Source organism: Panicum virgatum, chromosome 5K, assembly GCF_016808335.1.
Source record: "Panicum virgatum strain AP13 chromosome 5K, P.virgatum_v5, whole genome shotgun sequence".
Classification (NCBI taxonomy): domain Eukaryota; kingdom Viridiplantae; phylum Streptophyta; class Magnoliopsida; order Poales; family Poaceae; genus Panicum; species Panicum virgatum.
The window spans coordinates 49,333,717-49,351,029 of NC_053140.1; the positions used below are offsets into that span (position 1 = coordinate 49,333,717).

General features: G+C 49.2%; 4 protein-coding genes and 1 pseudogene across 4 annotated transcripts; 2 read left to right on the forward strand and 3 right to left on the reverse strand.

The window, feature by feature from the left end:
* Positions 1–235: 235 nt before the first annotated feature.
* Positions 236–1,456, forward strand: LOC120710183. The gene is made up of 2 exons (XM_039995838.1): positions 236–320; positions 1,071–1,456. Exons 1-2 carry the CDS (start codon positions 236–238, stop codon positions 1,454–1,456), a joined length of 471 nt encoding a protein of 156 aa, XP_039851772.1.
* LOC120708129 lies at positions 1,102–2,316 on the forward strand. Its single transcript, XM_039993244.1, has 2 exons — positions 1,102–1,919; positions 2,033–2,316. The coding sequence occupies exons 1-2, from the start codon at positions 1,478–1,480 to the stop codon at positions 2,086–2,088; spliced, it is 498 nt and encodes a 165-aa protein (XP_039849178.1). The 5' UTR covers positions 1,102–1,477; the 3' UTR covers positions 2,089–2,316.
* Positions 2,317–6,080: 3,764 nt separating this feature from the next.
* Positions 6,081–6,685, reverse strand: LOC120708130 (protein NRT1/ PTR FAMILY 1.2-like). The gene is made up of 2 exons (XM_039993245.1): positions 6,451–6,685; positions 6,081–6,354 (listed from the first exon to the last, which is right to left on the reverse strand). The coding sequence occupies exons 1-2, from the start codon at positions 6,582–6,584 to the stop codon at positions 6,222–6,224; spliced, it is 267 nt and encodes an 88-aa protein (XP_039849179.1). The 5' UTR covers positions 6,585–6,685; the 3' UTR covers positions 6,081–6,221.
* Positions 6,686–7,003: 318 nt separating this feature from the next.
* LOC120708128 (protein NRT1/ PTR FAMILY 1.1-like) lies at positions 7,004–8,588 on the reverse strand. Its single transcript, XM_039993243.1, has 3 exons — positions 8,104–8,588; positions 7,655–7,872; positions 7,004–7,524 (listed from the first exon to the last, which is right to left on the reverse strand). The coding sequence occupies exons 1-3, from the start codon at positions 8,306–8,308 to the stop codon at positions 7,036–7,038; spliced, it is 912 nt and encodes a 303-aa protein (XP_039849177.1). The 5' UTR covers positions 8,309–8,588; the 3' UTR covers positions 7,004–7,035.
* Positions 8,589–12,903: 4,315 nt separating this feature from the next.
* On the reverse strand, positions 12,904–16,166 carry LOC120710184 (annotated as a pseudogene).
* Between the last annotated feature and the right edge of the window lie 1,147 nt (positions 16,167–17,313).

The window sequence follows — 17,313 nt, forward strand, 5'->3', positions numbered from 1 at the left end:
TAGATCGCACGCGGCGCCGGCGGGAGGGCCCATGGAGGCGCATTAGCGGCGGCGGTCGTGGTACTGCAGTGGCCACGGGCCTGACGCGGCGCCCACGCGCGCGTGGCTCCGCCCAGCGCATGGACCCGCACCTGCAGAGCAGGGCGCGGCGGCTCCCACGGCGCGGCGCGGGCCCACGCCCTCCACGCATGAGGCGCGCACGCGGCGGCTAACGGCGCGCGCTCGGCGCACGCGAATGCGGCCGGCGGCCGCGGGCCCACGAGGCGGCGGCCTGGGCCAGAGCCTGCTGCATGAGGAGCAGGGGCGGCTGCAGCTCCCAGGCGCTCGCGCATCAGCCGGCGCTGGCGGTCTGGCCCGGCGGCGCTTGTCCCTGCGACCATGAGGAGCGGCGGCTCGTGTTGCTGACTGAGGAGAGGGGAAAAGAGACTGAGCTATTTAGGGTTTCCGGACAAGCTCCACTCATTTATATTGGACGACATCAGTTGCCAGCCGTCCGATTGGAACAAACGGCTCAGATTATTTCGCGTTAGGGTTTCTGCAGGTGGGCCGAACTGGGCCGGCTGCGCGCTTTTGGGCCGCGCGCAAAGGGATGTTTTTGGGCCTGTTTCATGAGTTTTAGCCCAGTTTAATGTTTAAAGCCTTTTCTATTACTGTTTCTTATGATTTAAGCTCAATTTAATTGCTGTTATGTTTAAAGGCTTTAATTATTTCTGTTGCACTTATTATTACCAGCATTATGTTAATTAATTTCCATGAGTTATGTAAATGCTTTTAATAATATTTTAATTGTATTTATTCACTGAAAATTATGTTCATCCACCATAAGCAATTAAGATGCACTCTATTTAAATGGAACCATCGGGAAGTTTATTTAGAGCACTTGTAATTAATTCTGACCATCGTTGATTTAATTATGAGTTTTAATGATAAATTTCGTTTGTTTTCCCTATCGGTGATGCAAATTGAAATTTATGTATGATTTTAATCAGACCATTGTAGGGTTAATTTCATACTTCTTATGCGCATCTTAATTGTGAGTTTAATGAAGGTATTGTTCTCATGATTTTCAGTGAACACTGTGACGGGCTACCTGAAATCCATTGAGCCCCTAAATGGCACCAACTATCCAAGCTGGTATAAAGATGTTAATGTTGACATTGCTGTGTGCGAGTATGATCTCGCCTTACGTCAAAACAAGCCAGCAGAGCCCGCTGATCCCAATGGTGATCGTACTGCCATTGAGAAGTGGGAGAGATCAGACAGGATGGCCAACATGATCATTAAGAACACGATCACTCCGGCCATCTGTGGTGCTATTCCTGATAAGGACAAGGATGGTAATGATCTGAGCGCCAAGGCATACCTTGCCAAGGTGGAGGAGAACTTTAAGAGTTCTTCCAAGACTTATGCTAGCACCCTGATCATGAAGATGCTGACTTCACAGTATGATGGGTAAAGTGGAATCAGGGAGCACATTATGAGCATGTGTGACATGGTAAATAAGCTGAAGACACTGGATATTGCTATCTCTGATGGTTTTCTGGTGCACTTCATCATGACTTCTCTGCCAGTACAGTACAGTCCCTTCAAAATAAGCTACAACACACAGAAGGCGACTTGGAGCATGGCTGAGCTCATTAGCTACTGTGTTGAGGAAGAAGAAAGGCAGAAAGCTGAGAGGATGAAGGATGCTGTCAACATGGTCAGCGAGCACTTTAGGCGTGTCAGCATGAGCAACACTCCTAAGCATCAGGCTGAGTCTGGCAGCAGCAGGCAGCATAAGAGAAAGTTTAAGGGCCATAAGAGAAAGGTCGTGTCACATAAGAAGACCTCTAATGAGAGGCTGTGCAAGTTCTGCAAGTCACCTAAACATGAGCAGAAGGATTGCCATGGATTTAAGGAGTGGCTTAAGAACAAAGGTATAATTACTGATTATGTATCTTTTATTGATGAATCATTCTTAGTGAATTTTTCTCCTAATACTTGGTGGATTGACTCAGGTGCCACTGTGCACATTTCCAATTCACTGCAGGTATTCAGTTCGATCCGTACTATAAGAGAGGGGGAGCGAAGCCTAAGAGTGGCTGATGGCAATGAGGTGAAGGTTGAAGGCATTGGGAGCTTCAAATTGGAGTTACCAGGCGGCTTCAACCTTAGTTTTCATGATGTTCTTTATATTCCCAGTTTGAAGAGAAACCTTATTTCTGTTTCACGTTTAGATAAGTCGGGACATATTTGTGAGTTTGGCAACTCTGTGTGCAACATTAAATTTCATAATTTAAGTGTGGGCCTTGGTCATTTGCAAGGCGATCTTTATTTGCTCTCTCTTGATAAAGTTTATTCTGCAATGAATGTGGATGATGTATCACATAAATGTAAGCGTGATGATGAGACTTCTTCGAAATTGTGGCATTGTCGTTTGGGCCACATTTCGAGGGGGAGAATTGAGCGTCTCATAAGAGAAGAGATACTCCATTCATTAGATCGCTCAGAATTAGATCAACAATGCGTTGATTGTATTAAGGGAAAATTCGCTAAGACAATTAAGAAAGGAGCTACTCGAAGTTCGGGTCTATTAGAAATAATTCATACTGATATTTGTGGCCCGTTCCCAGCAAAGTCTGTTGATGGTTTTGACTCGTTCATTACTTTCACAGATGACTTCTCTCGTTATGGTTATATTTACCCCATTCATGATCGATCCGAGTCATTAGATAAATTCAAAATATTCAAGGCTGAAGTGGAAAATCAGCATAATGTCTCTATTAAATTAGTGAGATCAGATCGAGGTGGTGAATATTATGGGAGACATGCTCCATTCGGCCAAGTACCTGGACCATTCGCTAAGTATCTTGAAGAGAATGGTATAAAGGCCCAGTACAGTATGCCGGGCGAACCACAGCAAAACGGAGTTGCTGAGCGTCGTAATCGTACACTAATGGACATGGTACGTAGCATGCTTAGTTATTCTACTTTGTCTGTGGAGCTGTGGATGGAAGCATTAAAAACAGCTACGCACATACTTAATCGTGTTCCTTCCAAATTCGTGTCAAAAAACACCTTATGAGTTGTGGTTTGGGAAGAAACCATCGCTTAATTATTTGCGTGTGTGGGGCTGTCCAGCCGAAGCTAAGTTATTTAATCCACAGCAAAAGAAATTAGATGATAAGACGGTGAGCTGTTATTTCATCGGATACCCTGATAAGTCTAAGGGATACCGATTCTACTGTCCTGATCGTTTCACTAAGTTCGTTGAGACCAGGCAGGCTGTATTCCTAGAGGATGCAGGAATCAGTGGGAGCTTTCCGAGGAGGGAAATTAATCTTGAAGAAATACGGGTTGAGCTTCCCATCCCGGTGATTCAAGAAACAGTAACACCTCAGTTAGTGCCGCTGTTCATTCCTTCCGTTCAGAGTACACCAACTGTTCAGATTACGCCTCCTGTTCAGAGTACTAGCGCTGCTCCGCCTGTTGAAGTAGCTCCTGAGCCTACGAGCGAACAACAAGCTGAGCAAATGGCGCCTAATGCTGAAGTTGAGAACCCTGTCGAGGTACCTCAGACTGCACCTCAACCAGCACCTCAGCCTATTGAATCATTAAGAAGATCACAGCGGGCTAGGAAACAGACAGTTTTCCCTGATTATGAGACATACTTAAGTGAAGACATGTATGATATTGGGAAAGCTGATGATCCTAACTCGTTTAGAGAGGCAGTATCATGTGAGAACTCTGCCAAATGGGTTGAGGCCATGGAAGAAGAGCTTAAGTCCATGAGTTCCAATGATGTTTGGGATCTGGTAGATATTCCTAATGGAGTCAAACCAGTAGGCTGTAAATGGGTCTACAAGACCAAACGTGATTCTAAAGGGAATGTCGAACGATTCAAAGCAAGGCTTGTAGCCAAAGGTTTTACACAAAAGGAATGGGTTGATTATAATGAAACCTTCTCCCCTGTGTCTAAGAAAGATTCATTCAGAATCGTTATGGCGCTAGTGGCTCATTATGACTTAGAGCTACATCAGATGGATGTCAAAACTGCGTTCCTTAATGGTGACTTGGATGAGACCATCTTCATGGCACAACCGGAAGGTTTTGTTGTGAAGGGCAAGGAACATTTGGGATGCAGACTTAAGAAATCCATTTACGGCTTAAGCAAGCGTCAAGACAGTGGAACCTTAAATTCGATCAAGTGATTAAAAAATTCGGATTTAAGGAGAATGATGTGGATAATTGTATCTACACTAAGATAAAGGGTGGTAAATTTATAATTCAAGTGCTTTATGTGGATGATATCCTATTAGCGAGCAGCAATAAGCGTATGCTGCATGAGACAAAGGGATTTCTTTCATCCAATTTTGATATGAAAGATCTTGGTGAAGCCTCTTATGTTCTGGGCATTGAGATACACCGAGATAGGACCAAAGGAGTACTAGGATTGTCTCAAAAAGCATATATTGAGAAAATGCTTAAGAGATTTAATATGGATAAGAGCAAGGCCACACCTGTTCCATTAGCGAAGGGCGATAAGTTTAGTGAAGCCCAATGTCCTAAGAACCAATTGGAATCAGATGAGATGAAGGACATACCTTATGCTTCAGCTGTCGGAAGCCTGATGTATGCACAAGTCTGTACGCGTCCTGACTTGGCATTTGCTACCGGAATGTTTGGAAGATATCAGAAAAATCCCGGAAAGGTCCACTGGGTTGGTGTCAAGAAGGCATTACGTTACTGCCAAGGCACTAAAGACTTCATGCTCACATACAGAAGATCAGATAACCTTGAAGTTGTGGGTTATACTGATTCTGACTTTGCTGGATGTTTGGATAGTAGGAAATCTACATCATGATATATCTACATGTTAGCTGGTGGAGCTATATCATGGAAAAGCTATAAGCAAAGTTTAGTTGCAGCGTCGACGATGCAAGCTGAATTTGTGGCATGCTATGAAGCAACTGGACAGGCTGTTTGGCTTAAGAATTTTATTCCGGGCCTCAAGGTAATTGACAGCATTACGGAACCTATAATGTTATATTGCGATAATCAGTCTGCAGTATTCTTTTCGAGTAACAACAAGTCAAGTGGTGCTTCCAAACACATTGACCTTAAGTATCGTGTTGTGAAAGAAAGATGCCAGGATCGAACCATTAAGATTGAGCACATAAGAACTAATTCTATGTTAGCGGATCCGCTCACTAAAGGCTTACCACCGAACGTGTTTAAGCAGCACGTTACTAATATGGGTTTGGTGGATAGTCTTTAGGTCCTGGTTTAGGGCCATTATGACTCCCAACTAACGAATAAGCGTTCTACCGATGTGTTTCAGTGAGACTGTGGGTAATGGGGTCCCAGTAGTGCATCAAGCTACTGACGACGCATTGGTCCGGTACTTTCTGTTACTACTAAAGGTGAACATTAGTATGATACGAACATTAGCCTTAACCGTTCGATCAAGTGGGAGAATGTTGGAAATATTTCAGTTAAGATATATTGTGATCTTCACTATTAAGGAAGCGTTTAAACCATCTAAACACGATTAAGGAAACCTAATGATAAAACCCTAATGGGTTGTGATCAGCAGGCCCATTAGGCCCGTTTCCAGAGGCTGGCCCCCAGCCCCACAGTGCCTATAAATATAAGGTCGTGGTTAGCACCTTAATCATCCATTCACGTCATTCTAAAACCCTAGCCACCGCTAGTCTGATCGCTAAGGGCACTGGAGGGGTTTGGAAGGCCAAGCACTCCTGTTTGGCGCCCGGAGGACGCCGATTCGCTGCTGCAGCCCCTACACCGACAAGAACGCCTACTTCCTCTACGGATCAGGCGTAAATGGCTGCGGCAACTGCTAACACTGGTATAATGTTTACCAATTTATTCCGCATTAGATTGATTTGTCATGAACTAGGTTATGTTAAGATCCTGGGTTATTAGCCTCTAATGTTTAAGCCTGGCTAATTCTAACAGTTTTAACGTGTGAAAACAGTGCAAGAGTTAAGACACGTGATATAGAAACTCCAGGTCCGGACTATCCGGAAGCAAATCCGGAGTATTCGGGTAATTCCGGAGTATCCGGGTGCAAACCCGGAGTATCCGGGTTTTCCCAGGCTCCAGAAAATTGGACTGAACTTGAGTCGATTTTGGTGACTCGATTTGTACCCGAAGAATTAGATCTCTAATTAATTAGTTAAACTCGTGATTAATCTTGATTATAGGTGATTAACACCTCAGTCCACCGGGTACAGCCTCTTCCCGCTGCGGCCGAGCCGCTCCGGGAGCGCAGCCGACGCCGCGCTGTTGCTGGGGGACTCCGTGTCCTCCTCCTTGGTGGCGCAGACCATGCACGCCTTGTTCAAGAACCTGAACGTCCAGCGTCAGAGTCAAATCAGTCAAACCAGCATGACGCATCTATGGATGCTGCCACGGCATCTTGGGTCTCACACGTGACGTACGTACCTCAGCTGGTCTGTGGGGACAGTGAGCTTGGAGTCCTTGAGGTGGTGGTACACGCCGTCGCCGGTCTTGGCCGGCAACCGCGCCCTGTGGTTCCTGATCGCGGCGCCGACGGCGGCGCCTATCCCGGAGAACATCTGCCTCCGGGGTGTCTATTCCTCGCACATGCGAGCTCGCGCGGAGCTGTTACAGAAGCCGTCCTCCGCCCCGTCCTCTTCTCCCCCGCCATCCCCCGCCTCCCCTGGTTCCGGCGCCGCCTCCGCTGCCGCCCTCCACCACCGCCAACCCTAACCAAGCTCGCCACCGCGCCACCCGTCCACCGCCTCGCCCCCGCCCACCGGTTGTCCGGCCCCGGCCGGCGGCGCTCCCGCGCCGCCTTGACCTTCGCCGGCCAAACCGCCGCCGCCCCCGGCCCCCTCCTCTTCTATAGCCGGAGGCCATGGAGCCGCCCGGACCCCGGCAACCCGAAACCTAAAAGCCGCCGCCGCCCGCCGCCGCCCCGGCCGCCGGCGACCTCGCCGCCGGCCGCTCCCCCCACATACCACCCCCGGACCATGGCCACCCCCTCTCCCCCTAGCTCGCAACCCCTCACCAGCCGCCGTGGCTCGAGAAAGAGGATATGTGTCTTCGGGAAATCGCATATGCGATGAATAGATTTCCCGTCTGCCTCCTGCCCTTTTCCTTGATGTAGAGGCCCGACCCCAGGAGGAAGCTCGCCGTGGAGAGCAGCATGAGGCCCATGGAGACGGCGAACCCGACGCTCCACCCGACGTTGTCCTGGAGGTAGACGATGGCCGTGACGGCGACGGTGAAGGCCACGCCGATGGACGCGTAGTAGGCGTTGAAGTAGGCCTGCAGGATCCTGGAGCGCTGCTCCTTGGGGTGCCTCGAGAACTGGTCCGCGCCGAACGCCATGGAGCACGGCCGGACGCCGCCGGCGCCCAGCGACAGGAACGCGAAGCCGGAGAGCAGCCACGCCAGGTGCCTTGCCCCCGGCGGCGCGCACCGCTCGCCGGCGTTGCACGGGGGCGGGCGCGCTCCGGGGATCGTGGCGCTCAGCCACAGGAAGACCATACCCTGCGAAGCGAGAGCATTCAGAAACGGAAGCGATGACTTGATACATGGCGTCAAGAAACGGGTTCCTTGCTTCTGCCAAGTGAATTGAAGAAGAAAGGCAGTGAACCTCCGATCTCTGCTGCGCACTTACAATCAGGCAGGCGACGGAGCCTAGCGCGACGGCCATGAACCGGCCGAGGTACATGTCGGCGACGACGGCGCCGGGGATGGGCGCGAAGTTCGATATCGCGCCCCACACGAACAGCATCGTCTGGGAGGCGACGGTGCTCAGGTGGTACTTGCTGATCAGGTACGTGATCATGTTGGTGTTGAGCCCGAATCCAGAAACTTTCTCCAGCATCTCATTTACTAGGCATCCAAAGAACGAAACAAATTCACCATCAAAACCGAAGTGGGGGCAATGGAAGTCAAAAAGGTAAGATGAAAAGATTGAGTGCAAAACTTGTGGGCAAGTAAAGGGTTGCAGAAAACCAAAAAATTAAAATTAAAATAAGAGACAATCCAAGGAAGAACACTGTTGCCTCCGCATCAGTTTTCTTCTGAAATCCACTTGCAGTCAGTTTCGGAAGAGGAACTCACAGAAGATGAATGGGAGGGCTCTGTACCCGCCCTTCTTCCCCTTGAAGCACCCTCCTGCTGCCGGTTCAATCTCTGCAGCAAGAGAGGGCTCCATGGCGCAGCTAGCGCGGCCGAGAGACCAAACGCCAACCGGCAAATGCCACTGAAAGATTTGGCCGGAGGAGCGCCGCTGGATATGATCTGGGCAGCAGGGCGCCGGGATCATCAGGCGCTAAATAGCTCCATCGGTAGACGGTAGGTAGGTCACAAGGCCGACAGCTACTAGTAGCTCCCGTCTAGGTGAATAGCTAGGAAGGAAAACCCTCGCATGCAAGTTTTTTCTTTTCGCCTGGAACGCCGCGGCATGTGCACGCGCATCGCCATCGTTTCCGTTTGCTTGCCCATCTAAGACGGGGAGGGTGTGGCTCCTCGCTCTAAACCTTTTTCCCCTTTGGATGCTGAGATTGACAAGTTCTCCCGAAATTCAACAAAGGAGGCTGCTATTTTGTGAATGATGGCGGAGTAACGGTGAGCTCATCTTCGAGCTTTCTGCGGGTTTTGCGAGAGGAAGTTACATTTCTCTTTCGCGTCATTTGCAAATCCGCCTCGTTACTCGTCATTGATGATGAGTGAGCATTTTTTTTTTGAAAAGATGGCATCCTCAGTTTTGCACACCTACCTGATGATACAGCAGTGCCGCACCTAGGAGAAAGGTATGTGTAGTTGTGTACCCCCCACTACTCCTTTTTGCAAGTGCAACCGTGTACAAGCTGCCTCCAGTCCCTTCCCTGGCTGGATGAGTGATGCAGAGGCATCAAGGTGAACGAGCTGCCGACGTACTTGCATCACCATTCGGCAAAGTTCAATTTGCCTACTTTACTTTTGTAGAGTGGGGGGGGAGGGGGGGTGAATGTTTTTTTTTGAGACAGAGGGAATGAATGATTGGCATGCTAAAGCGGTGTCAGTGTCACGCGTTCAGCATCAGCAGCACAAAAACAAGCTACGGGAATTTGGGCCGGGGGGGGGGGGGGGCTCTGCCCGGTCCAGGCCCATCCAAAATCGACACGAGAAGAGACTGAACACCCTGCAAACCACATACCGAAGATGCCCGGCAACGCTCTGATCCCGCCTTGCCCTCCTTTCACCCCGTTCGTCGTCCCATCATCGCCATCGCCGTCCTGGGCCTCCAACTCCATCTGAATCTCCTCCGGCTCCTGCATACCTGCAAGGCAAAAGTTTCAGCAGTGAAGGTGCCTGCGTGATCTGTTCCCACACGCCGACACACTCGAACGCACTGACTGACACTCTGACAGACAGACACACACGCATGAGTTGCCCACGGTGATGTGGATTTGCACTCGGTTCCGTGCCCTCCTTCCCCTCGCCACCGTTTGGCCCGGCGGCCACGCTTGCGTGCGCCGCGGCGACGCCGGGCGCCTGCCCGGCCGGGGAGTGCGGGCTCTGAGATCAGCGCGGGAACGGACGGCCGTTTCGTGGGGGGCGGGCGGTTTGGCCAGGAAATCTGCACAAAGGGCCGGCCCCCGGAGAACGCCCGGATCACCGGGGGGCTTGTCCTTCGGGGGATAGAGAAGCAGAGAGAAGAGAGGGAGATAGTAGAGCAGGCCAGCAGATACCTTTGCTTGTTGGTGATCCCACTGTCAGAAGCTCCCGTGTGTTTCTTGCCAGTTTTCTGAGAGCTCACGACATGGGAGAAGTGAGGAGTTGCAGCTGCATATGCGTGGGCAGAGGAGATCCTGCTAGCTGCCTATTAATATTTTCGTATCGATATTTGGATGCTACTGCTATGTAATCTCTTGTGTGAACTCCTGGCTTTGCTTCTCTTCCTTAAATGTTATGGCAGCATTCCTGCCTTTTACCTTTCAAAAAAAAAAGGATGCTACATGACTGGAAATCATCAGAAATGATGCAAGGCGCCTTCAATGTGATAAGTGGCAGCTGACTGTTGGGACTGGTAACGTCGACACGACGAAAGCACAATGACTGCTGTGGCTGTGTTTAGATACGTAAAAAGTTGGTAAAAAGAGTCACATCGGACACTGTAGTACACTGTAGCATTTTTCGTTTATTTGTGGTAATTATTGTCCTATCATGACCTAACTAGGCTCAAAAAATTCGTCTCATCGTGTATATCAAAACTATGCAATTAGTTTTTTTATTTATCTACATTTAATGCTCCATGCATAAGGCAAAAGATTTGATGTGATAGATGAATAGTGAAGTTTGGAGAGAGAAATTTTAGAACTAAACACAACCTGTGTTTTTGTGTTGACCAGACCACGAAGCCAATGGCTTTTTTTTCTTTCAGCTGTACCCTCAAGCAACTCCATTATTGCAGCCTTGCAGGTGCCACTGTGGCAACGCGGGCTAATTTGTCTGTTGTTTGGCCGTCGACAGGAGACATTTCTGCATTGAGCATGAGCTCACGCCTTGTGCAAATGCAGTAATGGAGAATTGAAGACTATGGCTAATGTTGTGTGTATCGGATTTTTCTTCTTGTTGTGGTTGTTTTCTTTTTGCTAGATGTTAAAGCAGTGATTGGAAGAGACTTTGTGAGGACAAATATCAGGTGCTCTGGCTTTTCCATTTAATTGGAAGAGATCCGGTTCAAGTTTCCAAACAATGTCCTAGATCAAACTTTGTGAGGAGTTCAAGTTTCCACTGTCAAAATCTCTTCATGAACATTAAGATCAAACATATCAATGCAAATATGACAAATGTAGGATCGGTTCTAGTATCTTTTTTCTTTAAATTTAACCTTTCTTCAGGTATATGTCTTTCAGTTCTGTTTTAAGATGCACATCACAAAGACACTGTGGCAACGCGGGCTATTTTGCCTGTTGTTTGGCCGTCAACAGAAGGAGCCATTTCTGCATTGAGCATGAGCTCACGCCGCGTGCAAATGCAGTAATGGAGAACTGAAGATTACGGTGAATGTTGTGTGTATCGGATTTTTCTTCTTGTTGTGGTTGTTTTCCTTTTAGGAGATGTTAAAGTAGTGATTGGAAGAGACTTTGTGAGGACAGATATCAGGTGCTCTGGCTTTTCCATTTAATTGGGAGAGATCCAGTTCAAGTGTCCGAAACAATGTCCTAGATGCAGTTGGGTTTATGGGCGCCTTCCCACATGCGTGGTCATACTAACAAGTCCAGAATCTCTTCATGAACATTAAGATCAAACGTATCAATGCAAATATGACAGATGTAGGATCGGTTCTAGTATCTTTTTTTCTTTAAATTTAACCTTTCTTCAGGTATGTCTTTCAGTTCTGTTTTAAGATGCACATCACAAAGACAGGCCAGATACAGTTATAAGTTATTATCAAGTGGGTTCGTATATCATGTGTAAAATTTAAAATAAACTAGCATATCAACTTGTGCTCCCACGCGGGCAAATTAGAATTAATATGAAAATAAGGCTTATAGATAATAATTACAATTATCTATCTGACTCCCTCTTTCATCTATTAGATTCTAATAACACATGCTCTAAAATACATATTTATTATTACCTAGTTACAATATACTTCATTTTGCATCACACCTCCATATGTGTTCAATATATATTTAATTACTGAAATATTTGTTTCTGAATTGGTATTCTTATCTCTTCCATCATACATGAATACATGATGACACATATTGTGGGTAGTATTTTATATAAATAATAATATAAGTAATATATTAATAATGATAGAAATAGTAATTTAGAATTTTATATTGGTGCACTTTAATAGTTTGTTATAATTATATAATTTGGATTTAGATTTAGAGGTCATTTTAAGTTTTAATAATGATATAATTGGATAATTTATATGCAAATGTAGAGGGTTATTTGCATTATTTTTATAATGACATAGGTGGATAATTTACATGAAGATTAAGATTTAGTTTAGATTTTATTATAATGGAATATGTGGGTAATTTAGATATATTTAGGGGTTACTTTAGTCTATTTGGCAGAGGTGAGAAATTTATTAGGAAACACAATAAATCCAATAACTATTATGATTAGTCAGATTGATGACCAAATGTTTTTTTATTTTTGTGAAAATTTCTCTATTTTTGTAGAGTGTCCATCTAGGATTCTAGGTGACCAGGTGGCTTCACGTAGAGGCTTAAAAGAGCCTTTAATTAGTAATAGTGAGATGGATAAATATTTTCTGTTGCACCATTAATATCCATGATCCTTTAAACTACAGCTCTGGACATGCTTGGTAAGCGCCTCATTTGAGTCTAACAGTATGAATTCAACTCCGTCGAAGAGAACTTAAATGTTGGAGAAAAGAAGAGTTGCACAATTTGTGAACTTGATCTGGAATCATCTGCTTGATACTCCACCAGATGAGTTTGGTCCCCCCCCCCCCCCCGACTCCCGAGGAGGCAGGGACCATCACGCCAACAACCAGCCAGCAACATCACCAGCCAGCAGCCAGCAGCCAGCAGCCAGCAGCCAGCACCAGCACCAGCACCAGCACCAGCACCAGCCACCAGCCAGCAACTCTATTCGCGGCATCCAATCAACAGTGTTTTTCTCTCACATCAAACCACCACCAGCCATCAACCATCAGCCAGCCAGCAGTACTTTTTTCTCGCAATAAATCAACACCAGCCACTAGCCACGGCACAGCGAACAGAGTGAATTAGAGGTGTTTGCAGTGGCACCGGCAGCTAGGGAAAAGGAGACCGTGATGTGGGAAAGGGGAAAGTGGGTAGCCAGGGTAGCGCAGGTGTGGCAGGTGAACTCTGAAGAATGCACGTAAAATGCATGCGACATTGTAGACTTGCAACAGCCGTTACCATATTAACATTTGGAGATTAGTTTCTCTCGAAACATTAGCATATATATGTTCGCATACATAACACATTTACACAACAGAAAGACACCATCTCAGATCAACGCTTGTTCATACTACGGCTCAGAAGTCCATCGCTGGCCTACGCCTAAATGATCACCGCCTTGTGCTGCTCCTCCTTGCCGTCCTCGTCCTCCACGGCAGTGGCGTCGGCCGCCGCCACCCGGTTCTGGCCCTCCTCGCCGTACGCCCAGGCGCACACCACGAAGTACACCGCGTTGGCCGTGCCCAGCAGCGCCAGGATCAGGTAGTAGTCGTCGTAGCGGCCCCTGTTGAGGTTGTTCGGCAGCCACCCTCAGAAACACGGATACGGTAGGGAAGGGGCGTATCCCGTGTCGGATACGTATCCGACACGGATACGCTTAGGATACGGCCGGGATACATATCCACGGCGTGTCCGCGTATCTCTAAACAGTGATGCTAGAAACTCACGAACGGATACGTATCCAACGGCGTGTCCGTCCCTGCTCGCCGGCCGCCAACGACGCGGATCCAGGCTCTAGCCACGCGGATCCAAGCTCCAGCGAACTCGCCGACAGCCGCAGCCCCGCAAGCCGCCGACCGCCGCGCCCACTGCTTGCGCGCCGCCGCGGCCCTGCGAGCCGGCTGCCCGTGCACCCGACGCTACTCCCGTCAGCCGCGACCACGCCTGCCTTGCGCGCCGGCCGCCGCTGCGCCCGCTCCGGCCACGCGCGCCCGCCGCCGCTCCCTTCCTCCGCGCTCTTGCCTGCCCCACGCTGCAGCCTGCAGCAGAGGGGGAAGAGGGTGGAGGGGTCGGTGGTGGAAGATGGGAAGGGATGGGGCCGGTGGTGGAACCTCCATGCCGCTTCTGCTGGCTTGCCTGCCTGGCCAGCTCGCTTGCGCCGCTGCAGCGGCTTGAAGCCTTGGACCGGGAGGAACAGAGGAAAGGGGCCGAGTGACGGGAGAGAAGGGGAAAGGAAGGGGAAGGAAAGGGACTGACGGGAGAGAGGAAAGGAAGGGGAATAAAAGGGACAGAGCAGCACCACTCGTCTAAGAAGATAAGGATCGGGTTTTTTTCATTTGACCCCTTCTATTTTTCAATTATTATAGGACATATGAATATATGAAGTTGTGACGCATTCTGATCCCTGAAACTCCTTTTCTCTCTCAATATAGTCCCTATAACTTCAATTTCTCTCAACCTAGTCCCTAAAACTTATATTCCCTCACATTTTAGTTCCTAGAACATTGTTGCAAGGTAATTTACTATTTTTACAAACTTAATATGTGCCATTATTTATTTATTTAAAAAATAATAAAACGTATCCGCGTATCGGGTTTTTTAGAAAATTGCCGTATCCGCGTATCCGTATCCTTCCGATACCGATACGCGTATCCTTATCCGTGCTGCATAGCAGCCACCCGTCGTGGCCGCCGCTCCGGGTCGCGGCACCGATGATGGCGACGATGGCGCTGCCCAGCACGGCGCCGAAGCCGAGGCCGAGCGCCAGCAGCGACACCCCGATGCTGGACATGGTCTTGGGGAACTCGGAGTAGTAGAACTCGATCTGCCCGATGAGGTTGAGCGCCTCGGCGAACCCCGTCAGGCAGTGCTGCGGCACCAGGCGCATGGCCGACATGTGCATCGGGGGCCTCGTGCGCGGGTCGGCGTCGATGAGCCCCTCGGCGGCTCGGCGACGGCGGCGGCGCGGCGGACGCTCTCGGCGCGCGCGGCCACGGCCATGGCCACGACGAAGAGCACCAGGCCGGCGCCCATCCTCTGGCGCAGGCTGAGCCCGCGCGCGTGGCCCGTGAGCCGGGACAGGGGCCACACGCCCGCACCAGCGCGCGGTCGTACACGGCCACCCAGACGGTGAGCGTCAGGATGCTGAAGACGCCGAAGGTGGCCGCGGGGATCTCCAGGCCACCCACCTTCCGCTGCATCGTCTTGGCCTGCAGCGTCGGGAACATCTGCTGCCCGACGATCACGCCGGGCAGGATCCCCGTCGACCATATCGGCAGCACGCGGATGACGGCCTTGGTGTCCTCCACCTGCTGCACCGTGCACAGCCTCCACGGGTCGCACGCCGCCCCGTCGGCGCTCAGCTCCTTGCTGGGGTTCCTGAGCACGCAGGCCCGGTTCAAGTACCTGCACCATGTCCATGAGCACACACAGCCATATTGATTAATGAAATGCCACGCTTCTCAATAATTAGCATCATGATGAAGAATTCAGAAAAATTGTGCAGTGTGCCTCAGGGTCAGATTTTTGTTTGCAATAGTTAGTGTACCGTACCTTAGCTTGTTGGTGGGAGTCCTGGGCTTGGCGCCGGCCTTGTTGTAGAAGCTCGAGGCGTCGGCCGTCTCCGGCGGCATGGGCTCGTGGCGGTTCTTGTAGCTGGCGACGAGCACCTGCACGAGGCCGAGGATGGCGCTCCTGTCGGCGGCCGCCTTGAGGTAGAGGGGCGAGCCGAGGAGGAAGAGCGTGAGCGCGGTGACCATGAGCACGACGGGCACGGAGAAGCCGACGACCCAGCCCCTGGCCTGCTGGATGTAGACGATGACGGTGGCCGCGAACACGATGGAGAGGCCCAGCACCGTGTAGTACCAGTTGAAGAAGGTCTGCAGCGTCCTCACGTTCCTGGCGCTGTTGTCCCGCTTGTCCAGCTGGTCGGCGCCGAACGCCAGCGTGCACGGCCGGATGCCGCCCGACCCGAGGGACATGAGCGCGAACGACGTGAACTGCAGCGGCAGTTGCCACGGCACCCGCACCACCACGCAGTCCACCTGCCGCGCCGCGCACTCCGGGGTCCTCTTGTACACCGGCAGGAGCGCCGTCAGCCACAGCAGGCACATCCCCTGATCGATGATCCGACCCGCGCCAACACGCGGACGCCAACACCAAGAGCATGCAAGGATCAGCAATGGAGGGGAAGCAGTGCGGGAACGAGACGGGTGGTGGATTTTGATGGAGTTCGCCGTCGCCGGCGCTTACAAAGAGGCTGACGAAGGAGCCGAGGGCGATGACCCGGAAGCGGCCGAGGCAGGCGTCGGCGAGCACGGCGCCGAAGATGGGGAGGAAGTTGGAGATGGCGTTCCAGTTGTAGAGCACGACGGTTGCGAAGGTGCTCGACATGAGGTACCGCTCGGTGAGGTACAGGATCATGTTGGCCGTCAGCCCGAACGTGGCCACCTTCTCGAAGGTCTCGTTCGCTGCGCCGCGCCAACAGAAACCAAAATCCCCATCAGATCAACCCCACGCCACATGTCAGTAGAATACAATTAGGCATGTGCTCTAGGCAATTGGCATGGCCGCTCGATGCACGCTCTTACAGATGATGAAGGGGATGAAGGTGGGATTGGAGAGGTGGGTGGGGACGAAAACTGACTATTCTTTGGTCTTGTGTAGCGAGTCTGAATGTTGAGCAAGTTTCGGACCTAAATACTTTACAGATGCTATATCAGTGCATGGTCACGTCAGCGTGGAAGTGTCGGTTCTAAGCATTACTGAAAAAAAAGTCGTGCATAGAAGGTAAAAAAATTGTTAAAGCATCGGCCCTTTAAGCTAGGCATAATGCCCAGAGATTTGATGGAGCAGGCAAAAGGTACACTGACATAGTCTCAATATCACTTTAGATTTTGGATTCGACTCCCAATGAAACTCCCAATGAAACTGGATATTCTATGATTTAAAGTCATTGTGCTTGTCTATTATATAAATATTTGAGTGTTAGAAGAAGCCACTATATTCACCGAGAGAGGCTAGAAAATCCCACATTAATCTAAAAAAGAGAAGAATTTGGACCATTGGATTTTATGAAGATCTAACGGTCTAGACTAACCTAAAGAGTCCTTAACAAATATAACAAGTAACTACCTAAATTCAGAATTTAAAAATAAAAAAATACTTGACCAAAGAGTCCATAATGAATACGATTAGAATAGCTAATAGCTAAATTCGGAATTTAAAAATAAAAACAATTAGCACCCATTGAGGAGATCGTCGTCCATCCACCGAGAGCGTACGAGACAGGAGTATGCATTAGGATCATCTTCACCGCGCTCTGCCACTGGCAGGCTAATGTAAAGATGGTGCCCAATTCCCAGTGGCCGCAGCTCATGATCAATCCGAAATTTAAAAAATAGAAACAGTTTGACCAAAGAGTCCATGAAAAATAATATTAGAATATCCAATAGCTAAATTAGAAACTAAAAAATGAAAATAGCAATTGGAAAAAGAGTACAAACAAAAAATATAAAAATATTAGCAATTGACTGAAGAGACCATCTTTAATATGACTAATGAGCAAATTTTGTATTTTAAAAAAATAATATATCAGTAGTTAGTTTGTATACCGATTAGGAAGGGAAATAGTTTAATAAATTATATATGTCAA

What these genes read in the sequence shown, in the direction of transcription:
- LOC120708129 (XM_039993244.1), top strand. Translation starts at nt 1,478, where the DNA reads ATGAGCATGTGTGACATGGTAAATAAGCTGAAGACACTGGATATTGCT. An exon ending in GGAGTGGCTTAAGAACAAAG is followed by an intron (nt 1,920 to 2,032) that starts GTATAATTACTG and finishes AATTCACTGCAG; the next exon opens with GTATTCAGTTCGATCCGTAC.
- LOC120708128 (XM_039993243.1), bottom strand. Translation starts at nt 8,308, where the DNA reads ATGATCCCGGCGCCCTGCTGCCCAGATCATATCCAGCGGCGCTCCTCC. An exon ending in AGCCCTCCCATTCATCTTCT is followed by an intron (nt 7,873 to 8,103) that starts GTGAGTTCCTCT and finishes TTGGATGCCTAG; the next exon opens with TAAATGAGATGCTGGAGAAA. An exon ending in GCTCCGTCGCCTGCCTGATT is followed by an intron (nt 7,525 to 7,654) that starts GTAAGTGCGCAG and finishes CTCGCTTCGCAG; the next exon opens with GGTATGGTCTTCCTGTGGCT.
- LOC120710183 (XM_039995838.1), top strand. Translation starts at nt 236, where the DNA reads ATGCGGCCGGCGGCCGCGGGCCCACGAGGCGGCGGCCTGGGCCAGAGC. An exon ending in GGGGCGGCTGCAGCTCCCAG is followed by an intron (nt 321 to 1,070) that starts GCGCTCGCGCAT and finishes CATGATTTTCAG; the next exon opens with TGAACACTGTGACGGGCTAC.
- LOC120708130 (XM_039993245.1), bottom strand. Translation starts at nt 6,584, where the DNA reads ATGTTCTCCGGGATAGGCGCCGCCGTCGGCGCCGCGATCAGGAACCAC. An exon ending in GTCCCCACAGACCAGCTGAG is followed by an intron (nt 6,355 to 6,450) that starts GTACGTACGTCA and finishes CTGGACGTTCAG; the next exon opens with GTTCTTGAACAAGGCGTGCA.